This window comes from Centroberyx gerrardi, chromosome 7, assembly GCF_048128805.1.
Source record: "Centroberyx gerrardi isolate f3 chromosome 7, fCenGer3.hap1.cur.20231027, whole genome shotgun sequence".
Classification (NCBI taxonomy): Eukaryota; Metazoa; Chordata; class Actinopteri; order Beryciformes; family Berycidae; genus Centroberyx; species Centroberyx gerrardi.
The window spans coordinates 27021388-27046686 of NC_136003.1; the positions used below are offsets into that span (position 1 = coordinate 27021388).

General features: G+C 42.9%; 3 protein-coding genes and 2 non-coding genes across 7 annotated transcripts; 4 read left to right on the top strand and 1 right to left on the bottom strand.

Moving 5' to 3' along the window:
- Positions 1 to 490: 490 nt before the first annotated feature.
- grna (granulin a) lies at positions 491 to 10152 on the bottom strand. The gene is made up of 14 exons (XM_071907594.2): positions 10100 to 10152; positions 9139 to 9279; positions 8480 to 8617; positions 7759 to 7887; positions 6916 to 6997; positions 6721 to 6827; positions 5895 to 6048; positions 5658 to 5789; positions 5357 to 5454; positions 4970 to 5206; positions 3688 to 4056; positions 2960 to 3196; positions 2515 to 2772; positions 491 to 1547 (listed from the first exon to the last, which is right to left on the bottom strand). Exons 2-14 carry the CDS (start codon positions 9277 to 9279, stop codon positions 1404 to 1406), a joined length of 2226 nt encoding a protein of 741 aa, XP_071763695.2. The 5' UTR covers positions 10100 to 10152; the 3' UTR covers positions 491 to 1403.
- Positions 10153 to 10666: 514 nt separating this feature from the next.
- Positions 10667 to 19989, top strand: slc25a39 (solute carrier family 25 member 39). 3 transcript variants are annotated; one of them, XM_071907599.2, is made up of 12 exons: positions 10667 to 10794; positions 12984 to 13089; positions 13279 to 13338; positions 13716 to 13766; positions 14731 to 14840; positions 14957 to 15024; positions 15481 to 15605; positions 15777 to 15950; positions 16684 to 16793; positions 17392 to 17473; positions 17986 to 18066; positions 18167 to 19989. In XM_071907599.2, exons 2-12 carry the CDS (start codon positions 12993 to 12995, stop codon positions 18283 to 18285), a joined length of 1077 nt encoding a protein of 358 aa, XP_071763700.1. In that variant the 5' UTR covers positions 10667 to 10794; positions 12984 to 12992; the 3' UTR covers positions 18286 to 19989. The 3 variants fall into 3 exon arrangements, with proteins under 3 accessions (XP_071763700.1, XP_071763701.1, XP_078141028.1); XM_078284902.1 differs by having other exon boundaries at positions 10676 to 10794; positions 12988 to 13089; XM_071907600.2 differs by lacking the exon at positions 13716 to 13766.
- A 1047-nt stretch (positions 19990 to 21036) lies between these two features.
- On the top strand, positions 21037 to 25299 carry rpl3 (ribosomal protein L3). Its single transcript, XM_071907588.2, has 10 exons — positions 21037 to 21068; positions 21748 to 21940; positions 22204 to 22372; positions 22762 to 22897; positions 23135 to 23321; positions 23509 to 23669; positions 23770 to 23871; positions 23979 to 24074; positions 24476 to 24595; positions 25160 to 25299. Exons 1-10 carry the CDS (start codon positions 21066 to 21068, stop codon positions 25202 to 25204), a joined length of 1212 nt encoding a protein of 403 aa, XP_071763689.1. The 5' UTR covers positions 21037 to 21065; the 3' UTR covers positions 25205 to 25299.
- Positions 22957 to 23051, top strand: LOC139918294 (small nucleolar RNA U83B). Its single transcript, XR_011784960.1, has one exon. It is a non-coding gene; the product is annotated as a small nucleolar RNA U83B (small nucleolar RNA).
- Positions 24937 to 25068, top strand: LOC139918293 (small nucleolar RNA SNORA54). The gene has a single exon (XR_011784959.1). It is a non-coding gene; the product is annotated as a small nucleolar RNA SNORA54 (small nucleolar RNA).

The following is a 25299-nucleotide window of genomic DNA, read 5'->3' on the forward strand; positions in this document are numbered from 1 at the left end:
GTTGTTGGCTTTTCTCTTTTGACTTTTACTATTGTATGTTTATTCTACTATTGTGTTTTTTATTCTGTAAAGCCCTTTGTAAACAAAGGTGCTATATAAATAAAGTTTTGACAGCTTCAGTAGTAAACAACAGAAAGCATGAGTTTTATGGTATGGTGTCTGTCTGCCTTGCCCTCCGTTTCTTCAGATCGAAACAGATGCCACATTATAAAACCTCTACAGGAGTGATTTGACCAATTTTAACAATAAGATGTATATTTTTTGTCATCAGCTTTAAGGAAAATGCAGAAACTTATCTGACTGTTCTGATCTGAAACTTAAATAACTCTTATCTAGCTTCGTTTGCTGTTTAGTATATACTCAACAAAGTTTATAAAAAAAAATGTATCTGACTGTTCAGCCATCAAGAGGTTGAACTGTTCATCATGAGCAGCAGGAAGTGTGACTTGTTTGTCTCCTATTCTGTGCTAAATCCAAATAAACACACAACTCACAGCAGAATGTTTTAATTCATAAAACATGCACACAATTAAAGCAGTTTTTTTTTCAATTTCATACAAGAAAATGACAAATGAAGATCAAACTAAAATTATACATCAGAGGTTAAATGTCATGAAGTGAAAAACTGAGGTGAAGTTGTGCCGTTTGTTTATGAATGTGTGTGAAAAATGTCACAAGTGGGCTAACAAGAGGCTTACTGCAGCAGGCAGTACCATTCATTTATCACAAGGTGGCGACACACAACAATTTTCATATATTCATCACACATTTTTCACATTCAAGGTTATAAAAGACACACTGCATTAAGATGATGCCCAAATTGGGACTGATTAGCTATAGAAAAGTGCATTTTGCAGCACAAGGCAGCTGAAGCGGAGCTCTCTAAGTTGTTTTGATTCAAACAAGCAAAACCTGAATAGATGATGACTGGAGACCATTAGACTGGAGTGACTTTATTAAAAGGTTTCTTGAACCTGATAAAATCATCTTGGCCCTGGAGTGTTTCAAATTCAGTTTAATTCTTTGTGCCTTAGACTTTCAAGTAGCGAATCGTGAGCTTGGAATTACAAGGTTTTATTTGACTTTTTCTTGATCAAAATTGAGTTATCCACATATTTGTGATATTTGAGTGTTACTTTATGCTTGTGTGGTGTTATGCTTGTGCTGTGCTTATAATCCCAAGCTCACAAAATATCGTAAAAGCGTGATTCCTCCCAAAAGCTGAGTGCAAGAGGCGTCTCATTTCACAGAATCCTAACCAGCATCTACCTCTGTCCCCTGAGAACAAAAGCATCTGACCGTTATCGTGAAACTTCCTCTATCTTCTATTAGTGCGCTGCGTGCGGGAAATGAAAGTACGGTAGAGTGATAATCAAAACGGAGATGATGTGTTTCGTTTTTTTTCACACAAGCAGGGCTCTCTTCTTTTTGTTGAGGAACACATGCCAGTTGTCCCAGCGGAGGCCCATGTTCTGGGTGCAGTTGCCGGTCTCATCGCAGGTGTAGCCGGTAGGACAGCAGTGCATCATGTCGCTGCAACACACCGCCTGAGAGAGAGAGAGAGGGAGAGGGAGGGAGGGACACGGGCTGTTACACTGCACCTTCAACTGAGGAACACATGACCTCTACTGCTTTGTTCCTCCTTATCCTCCTCCTACTATTACTACTTCTGCAGATACTGTATGTTCTTTCATTGTGGAGGAAAGGTGTACATGGCTAAATTAGGATGCATACAGTTTTAGATTAATACTCGACATTAAAAAGGCCTAAAAACTAAATTAAAAATCTGTTACATGATTAAAATGGCATCATTCAGAGCCGCCTTCGTCACTGGCTTCAAATGACATTAGGTCTGCCTGATGGTTAAAGGATAAGTTCAGCGATTTTGGACCTATATGTAATTTGTCTCTTACACACTTGCAGTACTTGGACCTGCAGACAATATTGACTCCCTGGCTGTCAGTTGAAACAGCGAGCTCTGTTGCTAGGCGTCTTGCTGCTAACAATGAGTCCAAATGAGCTTTGTCAAAATATCTCCAAAAAGCCATTTGTAGGCTCCACAGGGGAGTTGAGAGGAAACGGAAAAGTTGTAGTACTTAAGTTAAAATTAGCTCAGATTTCATGACACAGTTCCATCATTACGCACACTTTCACTAACCAGGAAATCACAGAACTATTTTTCGTTGCCGCAGCACATACTGATGTGGGGTGCTGACAAGTGTGTTACTGGCGTAGTGATCTACTTTTGTGGACAATCAGGTCAGATTGTAAAGTGAGTGGAAATGGTGCGGTGCCGCTGCTTTCTGGGCTGTGAACATAAATACATCAGTTGCCCGCCATATTGTTTTTGGAGATATTATGACAAACCCCATTTGGACTCATTGTTAGCAGCAAGAGGCAACGGAGCTCACTGTTTCTACTGACAGCTGACTCTGGAGTCAGTATTCTCTGCGCCGAACTTATCCTTTAAAGGTTCAGCAGTAGGGAAGGTGTTGGTGTTACTGTATATCATACATTAGGAGAGGGACAACAGGCCCATGTAGTGGCGGACGTCCTGCAGCAGGTCTCCCCGTCTTGACAGCTGAACTGGCTGTCGCACTGGATGTCCCTTTGCTTTAGGTCGGACAGCTTGGACTGAGGCTTCGGCACGTAAACCTCAGTCAGCGGTACTGTCTGCAGCTGCAGCATGATGAGCTTCTGACAGGATCCTGAGGCCATGTTGCAGCTGTAGCCCTGCGGACAGCAGTGCTCCCTGTCCGGGCAGCACACCGCCTGCAGAGAGACAGGAGGGACAGCAAACAGAGACGGGACAGTGGATAAATTACTATTTTACATAAGTAAGCCCTGACAAGGTTAATCTATACCAATACTGCCGCTTATATTTTCATGTCAAACTAGCTTCAGTTATAAAAGTCATCTCTACACACACACACACACACACACACACACCACAGCACACCTTATGCAGAGGGCAGCAGCCCCACTGGCCGGTGGAGAGCTGGCAGCAGGTGGAGTGTTCTGGGCATCTGTTCTGGGCATCACACTCCACAGAGCTGGGATCGGGCTGGACGCTTTTCTTCGCTGGAAGCTTGGTGTACCACGGAATCACCACTTCTCCTTTGATGCACGAAGTTGAGGCATCGTCACATTTGTAGTGGGTGGGACAGCAGTGATTTCCATCAGAGCAGCACACCGCCTGGGTGAGAGAAGTGAGAGAGGAAATGTCATGCAAAAAAAAACAGAACCAGTCCTACTTTTCAGTTCTTCTTTCATCAGCAGTGAGATGATTTAACTTGGGTTAGAGACACATGAGTGGTACGGTGATATTCTGCAAGTAAAGGTGCGTGAAATGATCTATCTATCTCTATCAACCTATAGCAGTGACCAGTATGAATTGCACCCCCCCACCCCACCCCCACACCCCCCACACACACACACACACACACTCACACACACCCGCCCCCTGACAGCTCAAAGGGTTGTGAGTGTCTTGAAACTCCAATGGGGGGGGGGGGGGGGTGTTATTCTGAAACATAGTACAGGCTGGAAAGTGAGTTTGAAAGCTATAAATCTCAGCCCCTCAGTAATAGCTGAGTCATTGGTATTGATCAACAACCCTATCAATTCCCTGCAGATATATTATGATCATTTTGTGTGGAAGGTATTGGTTGTGAAGATAACACTCACCTCTGGCAGCGGGCAGCAGCCCCACTTTTTAGTTGAGGACATGAAACAACAGGTAGTGTGGTCAGGGCAGCTGGTGTTGGGGTCACACTGAATCCTGCCCTCCTCCTCCTCTTCCTCTTCTTCTTCTTCTTCCTCCTCTCCCTCCCCCACCGTATTGTCTTCACTGTCTTCCTTCCCTGTCTGCTGCTCCGTTCCCTGTGTGCTTGTTACCTGGCCTTGGGTCGTAGCCTCCGCTTTACTGGGTGGCGCAGTGGCAAATGCGGGCAGCTTCTCTAGCATGGGTGCTGACCCCGAGGGGCCCTGACAGGTTTCGCCGGCACAGGTAGTGTGTTCGGGGCAGCAGTGTATGTGATCGTCACAGCACACGGCCTGTTGGGGGGGGGGGGGGGGGGGGGGGGGATGGCAAGGATGCTTAATGTCACAAACACTGGTAAGAGACTGCTGAGTGCATGAATATGTGTGTAGTGTCACATGTGTGGTTTGTGTTTCACTTCTAGAAATGTAAAGAATGCCTCAGTGTCCTTGTCTGGCCCCCTGATACAGGGAAAAAAGGGAACTGGTGAAAGCAAAAGCCAAGTAATGCGCTTAAGGTTAGAAATACTGAAGACATTGGTGCTGAATAGTGATATGATATTGGGAAGTTGCTCAGTTACAAAATGATCTAACCATCTGGAGAATAGAAAAGAGGTAATGGCCAGTATCAAGCTTAAAGCAACAATGCGTGGCATTTTCATTTAAATAAATTTCCATTTTGTTACCCTCTATTGCCAGTTGACAGAACTCAATAGTGATTCAACCTATAGCCAGTTCATAACAGCTTTTACATGTGCTACATTTGCTGTTCTAAACTGGTAGCTCTTTCCTGGATAAAATCCTCCAGCAGACAGGAAATTATGCGGTTCCAGTTTGTTTGGAATAAACAGAAGAAGAACTGGGTAGTTAGCATGAGCAGCGATAGCCACCATGGCTGAACAGACAAAGAAAAGAAAAACTCAAACTTCATCAACAGAAAATCCAAGAAAAAAGACGTCACAGTACTGAACACACTGTTTGATTGACAAGTGATCTGTGGTAAGTCATTCACACAAGCACGAGATCTTTTGTCAAGTACAAGTCAAAGTCAAGTCCCAAGTCACCAGAACCCAAGTCAAGTCAAGTCAAGTCTCAAGTCTTCTCTTCATGCATCAAGTCAAGTCTCAAGCAATTAAAATTGTGACTCGAGTCCAAGTCATGTGACTCGAGTCCCTGCCTCTGGTATTCTGCTACATTTCTGTGTGTTCACCTGTGGCAGAGGACAACAGGCCCAGTTTCCTTGCACGTTCTTGCAGCAGGTGGTCTTGTCCGGACAGCTGGCGGTGGGGTCGCACTGAACGACACCCGCCGCTTCTCCCTTCCTGGGGATCGCTGGCACTTTCTCCACCCAGGGCGCCGAGCTCGAGCCGGTGTCACACGTCTGGGCAGCCAGGTTACATGTCTCACCGTGCGGGCAGCAGTGTATAAAGTCTTCACAACAAACAGCCTGCGAAAAGTGAGGATCGGACAAGAAGGAAAGCGATTACTGTGTTAGCAAAGCACTTCACGTTGCAGTTTTAAATGTTATATCCCTTGTGTCGACGAAGGAAGGTCTTTCTAAAAAAATAATAATAATAAAAAGAGGTCATAAATGTACCTCTGGTAGAGGACAGCAAGCCCACCCCCCCTCTTTGGTTTTACAGCATGTGGTTCCATCCTCACAGGCCACTGAATCATTGCAGGGAACATTATTGCCTGGAAAAAAAAAAAGGTTTTACAGTTACTGAAACTGGTAACTCACTAGGTTACAAAAATCCACACTTGTTTCCTAATCATTTAAAAAAAAACACACACACACACACACACATATATATATACAGTATATATAGGTATAATTTGCCCAGATAACACCCAGATTCTGCTACAATGCATAGTATGATACGTGATAAATGTCCGACCTTTTGCCTTAGTGACAGGTGACACGGACACTTCCCCCTCAAAAGGAGGAACTGTATTGGTTGTGGTAAATTCAGGGACTTTTTCTGTGTGGCCGTTGTCAGAAATAGCTCGTGCTGTGACCCCTGCGCTTTCTGAAAGTTGGAACACACACAGAACCAGTTGAACACACACCCAACCACTTAACGAAACAAGGAAGTAAGCTGGGGTTTTATGAGAGAGAAAAAACTCAATCTAACCTTTCTGGTTCTCCCACTCTGCTCTCCTCCTAGCAGGCAGCTTGGCCCACATCGGCGTCTCTTTTTTGGTAGATGAGGAAATGCATTTGGACTGTTCGACATCACAGCTGCTTCCTTCAGGGCAGCAGTGGGTCTTATCCTCACAGCACACAGCCTGTTCAGATAATACAGACACACGGAGCATCACCTCATAACCGAATACGATAAGTAACCATAAGGATGCCGTAACCTGACGGTGAAGCAGGGCATGCAAATCCATCATTTGACTTCATTCATCATTCTGTAATCTCACGTTCAGTACGCTATGGAGTAGCATCGGCTTTCAAAACTATCACCTTGTGTATGGGAGAAGAGAAGATACAAAGAGCGCTGCACTGTCCATAACAAATATTTGCTGGTGTCAAAAAAGGTTGTCTTGGCAACCAGTTAGATCAGTTAGGAGTTAGATCATGAGCAGAGATAGATCATGGCCTCTAGTACTGGAACATGCAAAAATGCAAAAAAAAAAAAAAAAAAAGGGGGCATTCTCAAAAAATAATACCAAGGCACACTTTTTGCAGTGAAAAATAATAAAAAGGCCTTATTATATTGGCTTACTGCATTGGCTTCTTATACTGGTAAGCCAAAAAAGTATGAAAAGTGTGAAAAATATTAAAAAGCATTTATTATATTGGCTTATTATATTAGTAAGCCAATATAATAAAGGCTTTTTAGTATTTTTCACATTTTTGAGAATTTTTTACATTTTTACAATTTGCATGTTCCAGTACTAGAGTCCATGATCTATCTCTCTTCATGATCTATCACCTCGTCAGCCGATCCATACCTTTGGCATGGGGCAACACCCCCAGCTCCCGTCCGGATTCTCACAGCACGTGGTTTCCTCCGGACACTCTGACTGTCCATCGCTGCACAGCACTGCACTGACTAGATCTGCAACAAGAAAGTGTCCAACAATAAGTAAGGAACCTCGGGATTAAGAATGAAACCACTTTTGAGAGAGGGAGCGCATCAGTCAAACCTTTTTGGATGCAGGAGCGGCTGTCCCCGCTGCACTGGTGGCCCTCGGGACAGCAGTGTTTCCCGTCGGAGCACGGGATTCCCTGCGAGTCGGGAAGTCACTCAGAACTTAATGCAACAATTCACATTCAATTATTTTCATTAAATCTTAACAAATCCACCGTAATTCTGGATCAATGACTTTTGGATGCTCCTCTGGGCTTATTTTTTACTAATTTATTCATATTTTTGCAAGAAACAAGAGACTATTAAGTTAAATGGAACTCTATAGAATATACAGTAGTGGGAATTAGATCTTTAGGTTAAAATGCTACTGTAGCATTTTAACAACAGTAACTCATTAATTACTGTTAACAAATGAGACTGAGAAGATTGCATTTAACACTGTGTACCACCGGGTCGAATTCGGTGGGAAATCTGCTGGATTGCTTTATAGCACAAAACAGGAAGAGAGGAAGCGCTGTTCTTCCAGAGCAAACGGAGCTAAAGATTTTCTGGCTAAATAATAAATAAATCACTTTCAACATATTTATCGTCTTCAATCAGCAAAAGAGAAAAACTTGTTGACCAAAGAAGCAAAGGTCCTCTTTGTGACAGGAAGCAACAGGGTTTATGGGCAATGTGGTCTTAGTGTTGAGAAACACTAGCTAACCACTGGCATGACATAGAGGCTCAACCATGGTCTTTGTTTCCTTTTTTATCCTTTATTTTATATTTATTATAGAGAGAGAGAGAGAGAGCCAACATGCGACAAAGGTTCTGGGCCAGATCCCCTGACATATTGATGGTTAGAAATGCTACATGTTGCACCTGTAACAGTGCTGGGGGGGTGGGGCTGGATTACCTGGGCTAGCGGACAGCAGCCAAACCTGGTCAAGGCCTTCAGACAGGAGAACTCCGGCGGGCAGCGGGACTGATCGGGACAGACGCTGTGTTCTTCCTCCACCATGTACGTCCTGATCATCCTGAAGGACTGCAGGGACGGGACGGGACGGGACGGGACGGGACGGGACGGGACGGGACGGGATGGGACAGGGGAACAGTCTTACAGCAGGAAAACACCTCAACAAACAAGTCCAATTCTGACTCCATTTTTCATCTGGCTTAAAGACATCAAACCCCTTCATTTTATCCCTGAAATGTCCTTAATCTCATGAATTATCCATTAAAAATAACATAGCTTTAATGAAAGTAAGGGTTAGTATCATGGGTTTTATCTATTCAAGGGTTGATTCATGGAGACACTAGTAATTAAAGGATTTTTAATACCTTTTGTGCATGGTTTACAGGGTTATTAATGAGTTATTAATGGAAAGTTCCCGACTCCCTGAATTTTTCATTATATTAGAAAGTAGCCTAAGGAGTCAAAAATTAAGGTGGTGTTTAAGGGGGGGTTTGATGAGGTCTCCTCCATTAATAACTCCCTTAACTAATTTTAAGTGGATTTTGCATGAATTAAGGGGTGAATTAATGTAAATTAATGAAAACGGAATGGTTATTTTAAGGGTTTAGTGGTTCATAGTCAACTGATGTCTTTAGTTTGCTGGACATGGTTTTATTCTTACTTTGGAAAGCCTGGGCTGATCGGCGGAGACTCTCTCGGCCCAGGGGACGGACGCAGTGGCGTTCACACAGCTGGACTCCTTCACATCGCAGGACGTTCCCTCAGGACAGCAGTGCATGTGATCCCCGCAGCACTCAGCCTGCGGAGATAGGGGGATAGTAGGAATAGTTTGACTACCAAAGTGGTTTTGAAAGTCCTATCATAAAGGCTGAGCCACTATCAGTCATAAAATAGTAAAAACGCCACTGAGGATGAATAGTGCCAGTGTACAACCTTAGGTCTGTTTAATTTACAGTAAGAGAGAAAGGTTATCTGGTATGTACATTACGATACGTCTTTTTACTATGTGCCTGCTTGGTAAAGGTGGTTCTCAGGCTGATGATAGTAAAGCACATAGAGGTATAGTAAAACCCTTCCTCTTTCAGTGGAATCATATGGCCATAAGGTGATCTGGGATATCATGACACACAGTTCTGCTGTCTAAACTGATGATAACAAGCAAATTTTATGTAAAAACTCTGACAAACGAGGTATGAAACATTTTAAAGGAATATTAGTTGACAATTTCAGTTTTGTTTGACATCACACCTAACATTACTATCCAGTGTTCAACGAGATGAACATTAATTTGACTATTTAGCCTAATAGAACGGTGTGTACCTGGTGGAAGGGGCAACACTGGTAGCCGCTGGCCGGGCTGCTGCAGCAGGTGTGACCGTCCTCACACTCCCCTCCGTCCGGACACTCGTCAGCAGCAACCAGGGCCAGCAATGCCCAACAGATCACAACCCACTTCTGCATCTGCACAGGGCAACGAAAGAGGGATGTGAGAGAGGGGAGTGTGTGTGTGTGTGTGTGTCTGTGAGATCGATGACATTTTTACATCCATGGCTGATGAAACGTTCCCCAAATGCAAAAAGCTTGACTAGACTTTTCAGGAACTTGTAACTGCCTCATAGAGGTCAAATGTATCTCCCCACCAGGTTATTTACAACACCTCTTCTTTAATTTCATATATTCACTGGAGGTAGGTCATAGCCTACATATTAAAAAATAACCTCAAATATATATCATACCTGAATCTCAAATCTCTGTCTTCTCTGTCTGCTTTATTTACTGAAGTCTAATACTTGCTTTAAAGCATTTGCTCAGGCTTATGTCGAAATAATACTGTTGGGATGCGTTCCTGATGTGGTTTTTATTTCATTTCGCCATGAATAAGCAACTTAAACCGGACTCCATGAGAAATTACACAAACTTTCAGTTTCGTTTTGCATGCCTTTCGGGGGGGAAAACTGCCGTTTTCCCCTCTAAAATCTCGGTTACTCAGTAAATCCTGTGAACATTTTAGACAGGACTTTTATTATTTAATAACATATAAAAAATAAAAAATAAAAAAAGGGTTAAACTGAGCAATATAAACCTAAAGTAGCTTGATAAAGTATAATCATACGGTTGACATACAGGTTGAGGTTGATTTATCAGTGTGTAAGTGAAACAATTCAGTTACATTTCTCAAAAAGCACTTTTGTAACTGGTAATACTCGCTCCAGGAGTGCGATTATACCAGAACTTTTAGTAACTCTATTACATTATAATGAATAACGCATTTTGCACTTACCTCTGCCAATGACTTGAAGCGCTGTTGTGTGCACTGTCAGGTGTTTCAGGAGTGTCTCAACAGAAAATATCACACATGATATACCTTGTCCGCGCCCCCAAGAGGGAGGGAGGGAGAGAGAGAGAGAGAGAGAGAGAGAGAGAGAGAGACCCATTTGCTCTGAATACATTGCTGTCAACTAACTTCACCCTGTTGTATATAATACAATGAAATGTAATTTAAAACATCGATGTAGTGGCTTCTGTTTGACAACACGGTTCACTGGAAAACTTTGTTTTCAGGCGACAGCTGCACTGTATCAGAGTGCTGCTCCGCCAGGGGGCGCGCGAGGCGCGACAGACTGTAGTGACAGAAGAGGGGGCGTGGTCACGACGGTCTGACAATCCTGGCCATTCATCACTGATCTCACAGCATATGCACCAGCCTCTCTCACTTATTAGATATGGCCACCGTGTAGTCTAGCTGTGTAGACATTTGTGAAATCTCCGTGCACATTTTTTCACACCTGTAACCCGCTCTACGCAAGTTCAGGCCTCCTGGTGAAAAACATGTTTACTGGTTATCGATGGAGGCGCCGAGGAAGTTGCAGCATGGAAAGGTCATCTGACGTTAGCCCTTTAATGTGGTAACGTGAATTCAACCACAATGAATGAAAACACATCTGTTTCACAACGACACTCTTAGCTAAAGCAGAGGTGAGTACTAAACCTGTTTAATGCTGCCATACTGTTACCTAATCAGCTGAGCGTGGAGCTGGCCTGACAGCGGAGGTTGGCCTGACAGTGGAGGTCTGCAGCCAGACCCCTCTCAATCAGCTAGCTACTCGGCTAGTTTGTAGTTATAAGCTAACGTCGGTGTTTTGAGACAGGCTAGGCCAGCTAACGTTAGCAGGTAAAACCCACGTAACCGTTAGCCAAACTGTCAAGCTAACATCATGTAGCTAGCTAATTAATCAATGGCGCTTCTCTTCTTGTGTGGTTTATTCTACCCATTTCGGGGAGAAAAGGGGCAGTTAGCTAATGGTGGTCCTTATTAGAGGGGGGTAACGTTAAGGGGGAAAAAAGACTTATAAATTAAAACAAAAGGGGCAACAGCCAAGTCAAATCTTTGACTTTGAGTTACGACGAGATGTTTTTGAATTGTTGAATCAAGTAAATTGGTAATGTCATCAGAATGACCTTAGTTTTAGTTTTGCTCATTAGTACGTTATTTCTATTTAATTTGTCAGCCATTACCTTGTGTCCAGTCTGCATGAGTCTGAATGGTACTGAATGTACCCGCTTTCAGCATGGGACATGAAACTGCTCACAACGTTGTGTAGGAGAAATGAGACAAATTATCGACCTCAAAACTTGTCATTTAATTATTCAATCAGATATAAAAATTGTAGGTGGCCACACATTTATATATTTTTTTGTCAGTTGACACTAAGCTACGGTTTTTGAAGACGATTTGCTTTGGCAAAGCAGCTTATTGGCCTGGCAAAAGTTGAGGGCCAAATGGCTATAACTGTGACACTATGGTGTAATTAACTCCAGGAATAGGACTAGCCAGGGGAGAGAAAGACAAATAAGGTACAGGACAGTTGGCTTGGCCTGTAAGCCAGACGATTGTTCATTATCCAAAACCATTCATCCCCCACAGTACACATTTTCTTAAATTCTGCATATTCAGGCAAGGCAAGTCATAGGCAAACCCTGCTCTTCGTTCTCATGTTGGCTCCTAGTGATGCATTTGTCTGCAATGAGGATGCTTTCTAGGGATGGGATGATATATCGAAAAACACAAAAATGTGACTATATGTATTGTGGGGCAGAAAACATTTTATTCTGCTGTAGTAATCATAAATGAGATGCTTGCCTGTCAAAATTTCACAAGCTCTCTTTCAAAATTATATTATTTGCACTTTGTAATGACATTTATTGTTATTTACATTCTGGTGAGCCTGTGCCATTGCTAGAAAGATTTGTGGCCCAGAAATAAGCATAATTCTGCACAGTCATACTTTGGTGTCATTGAACTTTTATTTATTACATCATATCGTGGTTTTATCAAATTATATCATGAGATAAGCATATTGTCCCATCCCTAATGCTTTCACAAAAGCAATAATGACTACTTAATCAAAATAAGACTGCTCTAAACACTATTTATTTGCTGCTAACCATATTAATCTGTCAGTTAGTCCATAGTGGGGAGCCAGTGTGGGTTAGGAGGAGAGGCTCTGACTGGCTGTATGGAGAGATTGGAGACATGCATATAATAGATAAGCTATCTCAGTGTGTCAACCAGCCCATTATAACACTCCTCCTCACCCGAGGCCACTCACATCAATGAAGGAGTGGTTTGGCTTTTTATTTATCAGCCATAACTGGTCTTTGTTGTTGGTAAAGTAGCTCATTCCTCTGAAAGACAATATTATGAACACAGCAGGGTTTTTTTTTGTTTGTTTGAGTACTAGCTTGGAATGCTTCCACTGAATTGCTTCATGCAGAGACTTACTTGCCAATAGTCAAACCCAGGTTTGTGTTCTGTTACCGCAAATACACACGTCCTATCTTGTTTTTGGTTAATGATGTCCTCCCATAGTTTGTATTACTGTGGCACAAGCTAATTTGCAGCATCTGAGGGCCATGTATCACCCACTCAGCAGATTGAATTAACTGGACCTGCCTCAGACTCAGTGTAGCGTTGCTGATCCACTGTGACACCACCACTCTCCCTTATTTGTTTTACATTACAGGGGGACATAGACACCTGGCTGTAGCACGCAGCGCTCTACCTCAGTGTTAAAAGAAGTGAATGAACAACTTGGACGGTTAAGTTTAGTTACGTTATACTGTGCTCTATGTGATGGGATATGCTATTTTTCTTGGTCTGACAGGTAGCCGGGATGGGGGAGCGGACTGCCAGCGCCCCCGTGGCTGGGATCTCTCCAGTGCAGCAGATGCTGGCTTCTGGCACTGGAGCTCTCCTCACGTCTATTTTTGGTGAGATCAGCGGTCATGGAAATAAAGATCAGCAAGTGCAACTTATGTTTTATCAGTCTCTGAAAGTAGTTCTTTGTTGCAAAAGAGTTTCACCTAATGTTTCGTCACACACTCACCCTAAGTACAGTGTTTCAAAACTCTCACAGTCATTGTTATAATTGAATCGGTCTTTCTTTTGTGTGTTGACAGTCACACCGCTGGACGTTGTGAAGATAAGGCTGCAGGCTCAGCAGACGCCGTTCTCCCAAGGTAGAACCACTGAGCACTTTGGCTACTTCTTAGTATCTACTATGGATGTTGATTAATTTTACCTGGATTCATGGTGCTGCTCTGTCATCACAACAGACTACACTGTCTTTTTCTGTTGCCCTCAGATAGCTTGTCTGCTTGTGTGGTGTTAGGTTATACCTCGTCTCTAGTTAGATTAGGTAATGAAACACAAACTCGGGTAAGGGTGTGGTTCTTGAAGTCTTTGCCTTTGACAGCTCTTTGTGGATGCCATGTGTATCTCCATGCTTTTGCTAACTGCACTGCGCTTGTTCTTTGTGTCTTTTGCACTCTCTCTGTCTCTGTGTCTTTCTTCTCTGTGTCTCTTCTATCTCTCTTCCTCTTGCTTTGTTTCATAGCTTTAGCCAGTGAATCTGCTCCCTGGGGTGGCGTCATCCGCCCCTCCAAGTGTGAGTATCTGACCAGCAGTCACTGCATGCTGAAACTTGGCCGCTGTTTGACAACGTGCCGGTCTGGCACAGCTTTCTGAGTGTGGCCACATGGTCAACTAACAAAAAATGTTTTTTCTCCTTGCAAACAAAATAACCCCTAACAAACATCCACATAATTGCTGTCAAATTAGCAGTCACTGCAAAACATGTGCATGTTTTGTTTCATTTCTTTGCCCTCAATCTCACTGTATCTTGTTATCAAAGGCATTCTCAGTTGATGAGTGAATGTCTAAGCTAGTTATATGGCTGCAGTCTTCTACCTTGACCCACTTCTACCTGTTCTTGGTTTACAGACAATGCGTAATAGCTCCAAGAAACAGAAAACAACACTGGAAATGTTCTCTAGCTACATTTCATTACTGAAAATAAAACCACATTCTTTGTCTCTGGGAGATTTTCCTTACTACTGCTAAGTTATGATCCTGTCCCTTGTTGATAGGGGTGTTATGCTTTTTATGTTCAGCCATATTTCCACAGGGTAAAATAGCCTGGTTGTGAAATAATGCTTTTTTTAGCGTTTCAGTGAAGGTTTTGCTAATACCTAAAAACAGCCCTAAATAAACAGGCAGAGCAAGCAGTGGCAAGGTCAGCCTTGATGTTATCAAGTGGCTGTGCGGTCATTCCCATCGCCTTTGTTATTGGTTGCCTTTACTCGCCTCTGTAACAGATGCTTCAACTCAATTTCGAGGAACAGCAAAACATCACAGAATGACTCTTAGATGCAGTAAAAACCAAGTACATGCTACAGAATATCAGATACTCATATACACTCTGTGTCATTTTTAGATTCTGGCTCTTAAATTACTTATCTGGTGTTTGCCTGGGAATTTTGCAAAGGCTGGGATCATACAGTTACTGTATGCATTGCATCATATAGTCAAAATGGTGAAGTTGTGCTGACCTGGTGGTGTATCTTTCACAGGGAAGTGTTTCCTGTATTGTAATGGACTGATGGATCACATCTATGTGTGTCAGAATGGAACCAGCTGCAGCAGCTGGTACAAAACACCGACACACTTCAGTGGGACTCTAGTGAGTAATAGTATGGCATCTATAAACACTAACTGCTTTGGTTTTGCCACAGTCTACTTCTGTTCCACAAAAGTAAATAATAATGTGTTGATTCTATTTGTTTTTTTTTGCCACAGGATGCTTTTGTGAAAATTACACGACACGAAGGACTCAGGTCTTTGTGGAGCGGACTGCCACCAACACTGTGAGTGTCAACACACTTTGGAACTAGAAAATATATAAATATTTCTAAAACAAATGGGTGAGAATTAATGTACAGATTAGGGTGCGACCGATATGGGTTTTGAAGTCTGATGTGATACCGATAGTTCTGTATTGTGCTGTTATTCAGTGTCTGAAAATGTTTCTTTCTTTATGCCAAAAATTACAAGGATTCAGTGTTTCCCCCAGAATGTTATTCTTATCAGGGTGGAAAAAACCTCTGAAACAGCATTTAGACCATCATGGGAATCAGCAATCTGATATTTTGGTGCAACCCCCAGATTTCCACTCATATGACATTACAGGTTCCATTGATTAGTATCCTGATTAGAACCACAGTGTGTCATAGCATGAACTGTAGGCCCTTGGGACTGAAAGTTTCCTTTCTCTAACCTTTTCGTTTTTATATATATATGTGTGTGTGTGTGTGTGTGTGTAGGGTGATGGCGGTACCTGCCACAGTCATCTACTTCACCTGCTACGACCAACTCCGGGACTTCCTGAGATACGGTCTGGGTTTCCAGGGCAACCATATCCCCCTCGTCGCTGGGGGTCTCGCTAGATGTAAGCGTATGAAAACACAAACACGCATGCACACAACCTAACTGTACCATTTAAGAGTTTTCTTGACTTCCAGCTGTTGTGTGTGTGTGTGTGTGTGTGTGTGTGTGTGTGTGTGTGTGTGTGTGTGTGTGTGTGTGTGTGTGTGTGTGTGTGTGTGTGTGTGTGTTGCAGTGGGGGCCGTGACGGTGATCAGCCCCCTGGAGCTGGTCAGGACGAAGATGCAGTCCCGCCGGCTGTCGTACGGCGAGCTGCGGGTGTGTATCCGCTCTGCCGTGGCCCAGGACGGCCTGCTGTCGCTGTGGAGGGGCTGGGGACCCACCGTGCTGAGGGACGTACCCTTCTCTGGTGAGAGCAGCACCGCACCGTCTGAATGTAATGACAAATCGATCTGTTAATCAGTCAGCAGAGTTGGACTTCTCACTCAAAAAAGTGAGTCATTACTAGCTTCAAAAATAATATCATAACTTTGCTCATTACTCCCTGGAAACAAGTAAGCTGGTTCCACTTGTTATATTATTTTAGAATGAGTTATTTACATCGTCAAAGGGAATGCATTGGTTGATTCATTTTTACAGTGCATGTCTGCACGTCTAGACCTTTTCTGTACATATGTATGGCCTTCTGTAATGCAAACATGATGCACAGTTTTGCACATCCTGTGTATATATGCTATAAATGCACATATTTGTTCATATTTTTAATATTTCTTCATATTCCCCCCTGTTTTCCCCCTGCATTTCTCATCTGTTTTATATCGCACATGCCTTCATTTTTATATTTTTTCATTTATTTTCATGCTGAATATATGTCATAATTTTTGTATATTCTCATACTGTACATATGTTTCACTTATTGCTTTGTCTCAGTATGCTCTACTGCTGTTTACTTTTTATTTGTATAGTTCTAACTAGTGTTGTAATTTTTGGTCGTGTTATGTTAGCTACCCCTCTTTTTTTTTTTGTTAAATAGTAATTTGTCACACTAGTGGTTATTGGGAAACATAATAAGATGCGGAACTAAGCGACAAGTTACCATTCACCGGTCATGCGAGTAAGTCCCTGTTTGTGTGTGTTTGCAGCGCTGTACTGGTTTAACTACGAACTGGTGAAGGCCCAGCTGTGTGAACAGGCCCGGACGTCCCAGTCCACCTTCTCCATCAGCTTCACTGCAGGAGCCGTCTCTGGAGCTGTGAGTCCGCTTTGTTTGGTTTTGTTTACGCTTTGGTACTATTTACTACAGCATTGACGTTTTATTACCATCTATCAGCAGAAACTATGAATGGTATGGCTTGATAAGAGTCAGTCTGATATCCCCATCGGATATGAATTCCCATTGATTGCATTTTATCAAGGTAGCCTTCAGAAATCTTCAAATGATTTGCACTGAGCTTGGGTTTCACTCTCTGAAGAGAAATGTGATTGTAAAAATATGTCGAAATCGCTTCATAGGACTAAAACGTTTGATAACAAGCTTTCAGGTCCTGTTTCAAATATTGATGTTACAGGGAGGGATACTTTAGTTGGATCCCCACAGTAGGAGTAATAGTGTGCAGCTTAATAAATATGAGCCCAGCCTTTTTCCAAATGTGTGGACTTGAGACTTACGACAGTGTTTGGCACACAAATTGTTTCTTGAGCAATAATAAGCAATCCTGTTGATATAATGCGTTGATATCCTTGATTCAGGGATAAGTATTCTCCCTGAATGCTATCTAACCTTCTGAGGTGCCAACACCTGTGCATCGCCCAGGATATGACTCATTTTTTATGTCTGTCATGCTGACTAGGTTGCTGCAATCCTGACTCTGCCCTTTGATGTGGTGAAGACAAGGAGGCAGATCCAGCTGGGAGAGATGGAGACACTGGGAGGTCTGTTTCTGCTTCTACAGTTACACAGCGCCTTGCAATAGCATTCACCCCCCCTTGACTTTTTGCACATTTTGTTGTGCTATGACATTTTTTCAAAATACATTTATTCAGGATTTTTTGTCTGAATTCTATGCAAAACAATCTGGTCCATCAAAGTGAAAACAAATGTGTAGAAATGTATGTTTAAGCATAAAATAATTCTGATTTCTCTTTTCTTTTACTTTTATGCTTTAACAAACATTTCTACACATTTGTTTTCACTTTGATGGGACAGATTGCTTTGCATAGAACGTAGACAAAAAAAGTCCTGGATAAATGTATTTTGAAATAACTTTATAGCACAACGAAATGTGCAAAAAGTCAAGGGGGGTGAATACTTTTGCACGGCACTGTACATGGCTATGTAGGCAATATGGTTTCCGTATGGTATGAAGCGTATTTCCTTATGGTAACATATGTGTACAATGCAGTATAGCAAATTCTAAATGGTAGCTTATTCCCATTCCTCCTAGTTCCCTTAAAGAGAACCACATCCACTTGGCACATAATGAAGGAAATATGGGCCGAGTCGGGCTACAGGGGCCTCTTTGCAGGTATACACTCTTTCCTCGTTCTATCATATTAATTAAAAGTGCAATGTTTGCTTGGCTAAAGGCTGGAACTAAAAGTGAGCTGCGTCTGTGTCCTCCCAAGGTTTCCTGCCCAGGGTGATCAAAGTGGCCCCGGCCTGCGCTGTCATGATCAGCAGCTACGAGTTTGGAAAGACTTTCTTCCAGCAGATGAACCTGGATCGCGAGCGGCGGGCGTCCTGAGGGCCGGCCGCTGTCGGTGTCTCAGTGGGAAGAGACTGCTCACAGCACACATGCAAAAACACTATGCAGGAGTCTCTCCAAACAGAAGCTTTTGAGGAACAAGACGGACTGGAATTGGTCTTGTGTAAACGGAAGAGATGAGGAACGGCCCTTATTGCCCCATCTCTGGCCCTTTTTATTCAGCCACATTTCAGCGAGGCCGCTCCCTACAGCTCTGCTCTCTTTACATGCACAAACACAAACTGCGAGGTGACGAGACACAATCAGATCTTTGAACTTAAATGTGAAATAAGTGTCTATATATGGCACTTAAATGATGAACCAGGAATCTGAGAGATACCTTGGGACCATAAACTTTGTGTGCTGAATATTCCAGTAAATTACTTGCAGGTATCTTGAAAGTAAACGACGGGACGGGAAATAATTACTTTAATGCCTTAGAAGGGAATGATACCAAATCCTTTTGACACAGATCTCACCTCCATGTATAGCAACACACATTCAAATGATAACGACGAGTCTTGGGGCAGCAGAGTGACCAGAACTCTCCAGAATGCACAACATGTGGCGTGACTATTTCTTGATCTGTGAAGGACAATGGTGCAAGGTGTAAAATGCCTCATGGGAAAAATCCAGAAACCCTCTAAAAAGACTGCAACTGCATGAGTACTGTAGCATGCGTTTGAGGGCAGAAACGTTCCCATTCCTCAGCCTTTGTAATGCCTCGCAAACTGCATGGTGTGTACAATCCCATCCCATACAGAATCCTACAAGATTATAGGCTGGATTACCCTGTGTTAGCAGTAAGGCATGACTTTTTTTGGGTTGTACTTATTCAAGTTCATGATAAAATTTAATGAAACGTCTACAGAATGAGGTAGTCGCTCTCCTTACAGGTGAGCTGGAAGATGTGTTGAGGCAGATGAGGTAGACTTGAGATGTGGATCCATAATTTGCCGTCAAGAAAACCAGATTTTGGTTTGCTTTCTGAGCAGTGGACACTTTTCATACACTTGAGCGGATGACTGACAAATCTGTTTTGTATGATGAATACGTTTGACCTTTCATAGCACTTCAGTCTCGCAACACAAGCGCTGTGAAACTATTCTGTCATAATAATAATTACAGGTTCTTATGTTGATTGAATGTATGCCTCTTCTCTGTTCTCATAATTGGAAGAAAGCCATAGTATAATTTTATAACAAAAGCTTAGATTTATGACAGTACACTCACTTAAACAAAATTATGGCAATCTTGATGTGGCTCTTGGAATTTGTATTACACTGGTACATGAATTTTACATTTTATTCTACAATTACACTACAAGAATTATTGAACTAATTACCATTGCCATCAGAGCAAAATTTCAACATCTGTGAAAACCACTGAGACAAACCTCACAAATCCAAAAAGATACTCTGAAATTCTGCAGGACAGCGTAATTGATGCAAAAAAAATTATAGAATGTGGCCAAATATCCTCTATCACAGTTGTTGTCAGAGGCTTTCCAAACGTTCCTGGCTTGCAATTTGAGTGATAAATTGGTTCAAGAAAATGTGCAGTTGATGCCTGCAGTGGAGTCACTTCACAACTTGTAACAACACTGGATCGTGAAAAGGAATATTGTTGCCTTCAAAAGTAGAATGTGTCAGTTTTGTTTTTTACTTGAATTAATAGGGTAATAAATATTAAATGACAGCTTGATCCTGTGGTTTATTTTCTATGGAATGTGTAAATTACATATTATTCATATGTCATTATTCATATTATTATACATGACATATACGAGACGTCGTATCTAATTTGGAAAATGGCCAATAACAAAAATAAATTTAAGCAAATATACTGTACAAAAGCACCACATTCTACATTTTCCAACAATAAACAGAACAAAGGGTATGGAATACTAGATATGGTGTGACCAAGTCAACTTTGTTCAAGTCCCAAGTCAGTCTCAAGTCTTGAGACAGAAGTCTCAAGTCAAGTCTCAAGTCTAAATGTAGAACAGCAAGTCAAGTCCAAGTCATTAATGTCAAGTCTCAAGTCTAAATGTAGAACAGCAAGTCAAGTCAGAACAAATCAAGAGTCCAGTATCAATTTAATATGTTAAAGAAAAATAAATATCTAGGACTTTTCAATGCAATATGGTTTTAATAGGATAAAAACTTGGTAAGAGCATCATGAGTTTGATTTCTATAATCAGTTTCAACTTCAATAAATGCAATCATTCCATACAAATTCAGAAAACAGAATTTAAATTCAGTCGTCTGCTGGAACAAAGACTTTAGAAACCTTTTCAAGTCATCAAAGTACGTAAGTCAAAGTAAAGTCCCAAGTCACCGGAACCCAAGTCAAGTGAAGTCTCAAGCAATTAAAAATGTGACTCGAGTCTGACTCGAGTCCCCACCAATTAATGTAAATGTAAGTAATATAATTAAAATACAAGTACAAGGCAGTTACATGTAAAGGCGATGTAAATGTAAAAAATGTCAAAAGAAACTGGAACCTGGATAAGTACTTTTTTTTTTTTTTTTACTTTTTAAGTCATATTATTCATATTTATGAGTGATTTAAAAATGTGCTGAATTCAATTATAATGGGTGATAAAGATTTCTCTGTTCTTTTTGCAAAATCAAACATTGACATCTCGTGGCTGTAGTGTGAAGTACTGGAGGCGGATCTTCACCGAGGACAGTCACGCTGAATCTCGCGATATTTCCTTCTGCATATATTGCCGGATTCCTGTTCCTTCGGCCTCTTTCATTCGGATCGGACACAAAATGGTGAGCATGCTACAACCAGAGCTGATGTCCTGGCCAGGAATCTGTTTGTCATCTCAGCCATCCTTTTCATTAGACCTGTTTTAGACATGTGAATTGCTTTTGTACTGATACTTAACACTCTCCTGTAGATATTGATATAGTTTATGTGTTCTCAACCTTAACGTTAACATTGTTTTTTCCGATGCATGCTTGGCCATACCGGCTACTCGCAGTCCAAAATGGCTGCTAGAAGTAGGCCGCTACTTGTCAGATTTGGCAGTTTTAAACCACAAACCATAGTTTCCAGTAGAATTAAAGTACCTCTGTGGTTACTATCTGGTTACCTAACTCGGCTGGCAGTATTAAAAAATACTAAATTCGAGATGTAACTCCTATTAGCAGTGACTATCTTGACAGTGGCGACTATCATTCAGGCTCACGTTGGTCATCTAGCTAACTGCATGGCTAATAAATCACCCCGAATTTGACGTTACAGACATGTGGTTACTCTAACAGAATTGAAAATTAAGCGATATGATAACTGATAAACTTGCACGACTAAACCGCGTGCGCCTTCACTCCATGTGGGTGCCGATCAGCTAAATGGAAGTCCATATGTAACATTAGCCATCTTTTGAATGTCGTGTGCTGCTGTTAGCGTATCCATGGCCGGCTAGTTAACCGTTTGTCCCGTCCACAGTCCCACCGTAAGTTCTCGGCTCCGCGCCACGGATCCCTGGGCTTTCTGCCCCGTAAGAGGAGTCGTCGTCACCGTGGCAAGGTGAAGAGCTTCCCCAAGGATGACCCCAGCAAGCCCGTGCACCTGACGGCCTTCCTCGGCTACAAGGCCGGCATGACACACATTGTCCGTGAGGTCGACAGACCCGGCTCAAGTGAGTTGAAACAGGGATTTTGAGTTAAACCATAAACATTGGTTAAGGTGTATGTATGCCTTGCTGAATAACTGAAGTGACAGTAACCTGAATATGGTGTTCTGCCTGTGATGATTCCCTCGACGGGCGGACAGAATGGGTTTATAGCCCTTGCTGAATGTCGAGCACTGAGTGCAGTCTACCTTATTAGTTATACAAATTATATACACATACAAAGGTGATTTGAGAAACATGAGGCGTAACCATTGACTTCTCCTTTGCAGAGGTGAACAAGAAGGAAGTGGTGGAGGCTGTGACCGTTGTGGAGACTCCTCCCATGATGGTGGTTGGTGTTGTGGGCTACGTCCAGACTCCACGCGGCCTGCGCTCCTTCAAGACCATCTTCGCTGAGCATGTCAGTGATGAGTGCAAGCGTCGCTTCTACAAGAACTGGTGAGACATTGTGCATAAAATGAGAAATGGAACCCAAGATTATTTATTATAAGTAACTGAAGCAAATGTTAGCTGCACAGTGTGATGAGTAAAACATCCCATGTTTCACTGAGCAATCTAACAGTACGGTGGCCCCCGGTGGCAGCTCCGCTCAGGTGCCTCGTGCCCTGATGAGCTCCGGGCTCCTCTGGCCGGTGGAAAGGGCTTCTTAGAAACCGCGCCATGAGCCAAAATCCTTCCTACAAGCTGCTATAGCCCCCCTTGTGGAGGGAGGGCAAGCAGCTGTGCACTGTGTTCTTCCGCTGGCCCCCTGTGGCTATGAAGGACCAGTGCCAACATGTGTGTGCCTCTTCCCTCCTGTGCCCTGCTGTCACGCTGCATGCTCGCAGGTACAAGTCCAAGAAGAAGGCCTTCACAAAGTACTGCAAGAAATGGCAGGATGACGAGGGCAAGAAGCAGCTGGAGAAGGACTTTGCTTCCATGAAGAAGTACTGCCAGGTCATCCGCATCATTGCCCACACACAGGTTAGTATGTCTGTTCACTTGCCCACTGAGGTGATACTTGGTGTTTTTGCTTCCTGCTTGTCTGTCGGTGATGAGACCACGGAACTTTGCGTCAGGCATGGCGCCCGACACGTATGAGGATACCTTCCATGCTGCCTTCCTTCTGAGACTGCACAACTATCAAATTTTATTGTGCTTGTTAGGTATGACTTTGGGGACATTTTCTTCTATTCTGACTCTTGTGTCTGATCCCTGCAGATGCGCCTGCTGCCCCTGAGGCAGAAGAAGGCCCACCTCATGGAGGTGCAGCTGAACGGAGGCTCCATCGCCGATAAGGTGGACTGGGCCCGTGAGAAGCTGGAGCAGTCTGTACCCATCAACACAGTCTTCACCCAGGACGAGATGATCGACGTCATTGGTGTCACCAAGGGTCACGGATACAAGGGTAAGTTTTCACTATAGTTTTGTGTTTGGAAATAGCAAAGACATCTGACAAGCTTCTCTCATGGGCACAAACATAGCTTGTAGCATATTTAGGTTTCATGGAACACACTGGTCAGCAAATTCTGCATCTTCTGTAGTTTAATCCATGCTACCTAGTCTTGATTCTTAATGTCTTTTTTCCCTTCTAGGTGTCACTAGCCGTTGGCACACAAAGAAACTTCCCCGCAAGACCCATCGTGGTCTGCGCAAGGTGGCCTGTATCGGTGCCTGGCATCCTGCCCGTGTGGCTTTCTCTGTGGCCCGTGCTGGTCAGAAGGGCTACCACCACCGCACAGAGATCAACAAGAAGGTGGGTTGTGGAGCAAAACCGTAGCCCTGCTGCTTCAGTGCAAATGGCTTGTGGTGCAGATGTAAGCTGACAGTTGTACTAATCACCTCTGCTTTTGTAGATCTACAAAATCGGCCAGGGCTATCACACCAAGGATGGAAAGCTGGTGAAGAACAATGCCTCCACTGAGTATGACCTGTCCAACAAGAGCATCAACCCCCTGGTGAGTGACGCAGCCTTTACCCTGTATTGATGCAGCCGTTGCTCTGTATTGGTGCATATCTGCCTTGTAACAAATGTGACTAATCGATGTCCCTTCTTCCCTCAAAGGGTGGCTTTGTCCATTATGGAGAGGTGACCAATGACTTTGTCATGCTGAAGGGCTGCGTGATTGGGACCAGGAAGAGGGTGCTCACTCTGCGCAAGGTGAGGACAAAGTGCAAGGCCAATCTTAATGCTTGTCGTCAGATGGTTAAGGTTTTTGGAAAATTAGGTTAAATTCTAAGTGCATATGTCCTTCATGGCTGGATATGAAATGGCAGCTGTTTTTCTTAACTATGACTCTGGTCTCATATATGCATGGGTTTAATGTAGAAGTGGCTATTTACTAGAAAAGGTTTTTAGGTAATTGTGTTCCTACATTTTGCAAATGGGGAGCACTGGGTGATGCTGGAAAACTTTATGTAGAACCCCAGATGAACTTAAATTATTGATCTATTTTGAACACTTACTGCCTCAAATCTTTAATGGCATTTTAACTGGACCGTGTGTTCACAGCAACTTCAAGTGTCTCGTGTTTAAAAAATCCCCTTTTGCTCCTCTTCCAGTCTCTGCTGGTGCAGACAAGCCGTCGTGCCCTGGAGAAGATCGACCTCAAGTTCATCGACACCACCTCCAAGTTTGGCCATGGCCGCTTCCAGACTGTGGAGGAGAAGAAGGCGTTCATGGTAAGACTTTGTACTTTCAGTCATGTTCATACTCCAGCATTCTTGCTGCATCTGATCTGCTTCCCCGTCAGTGAAGATCCAAAATGGCCATTTGCTTAAACATGTTGATAACAGCTCATATCCTAGTTGAGCACAAAGCATAAGTTTTAGAAAAGCACATTTGTAGTGTGTAGAATTCCTATTATGGAAACAAAACTCCAGCATGCTGAACTGGCTTTTGTCCATATACCATAGCCTACTCACCTTTTTTGTTAATGGGATATTTGCATGCCAAACTCAAATCGTGTACTTAATATTTACACTTTGTGTAAGTACCTGTCCCTACATGAGTGTTCCTTGGCCTGCACTGTTCGTAACCTGGTTCACCGCTCAGTATGAACTTGGGTTCCATTCCAGTGCCATAGTAAGTTCCAGTGAGGCAGGGGAGCAGTGCCTGTTTGTGCTAGCTCCCTGTTCACTCTCTGGGAACAACTTGCCACCCTCGGCCAACACACAAGACTGCGAGCCAGCAGTAGACTATTCAGTATTGGCATATGACTGATTGTCTTGTTTCTCTTTCCACAGGGACCACTCAAGAAGGACCGCGTTGCCAAGGAGGAGACTGCTTGAAGCCGCTGTCCTCAAGCTCTGTCTGTGCCGGACTGATTTATATCATACTGTACTGCAGAGTTCTTTAATAAAAAAACAAAAACCCCAAAAAATAA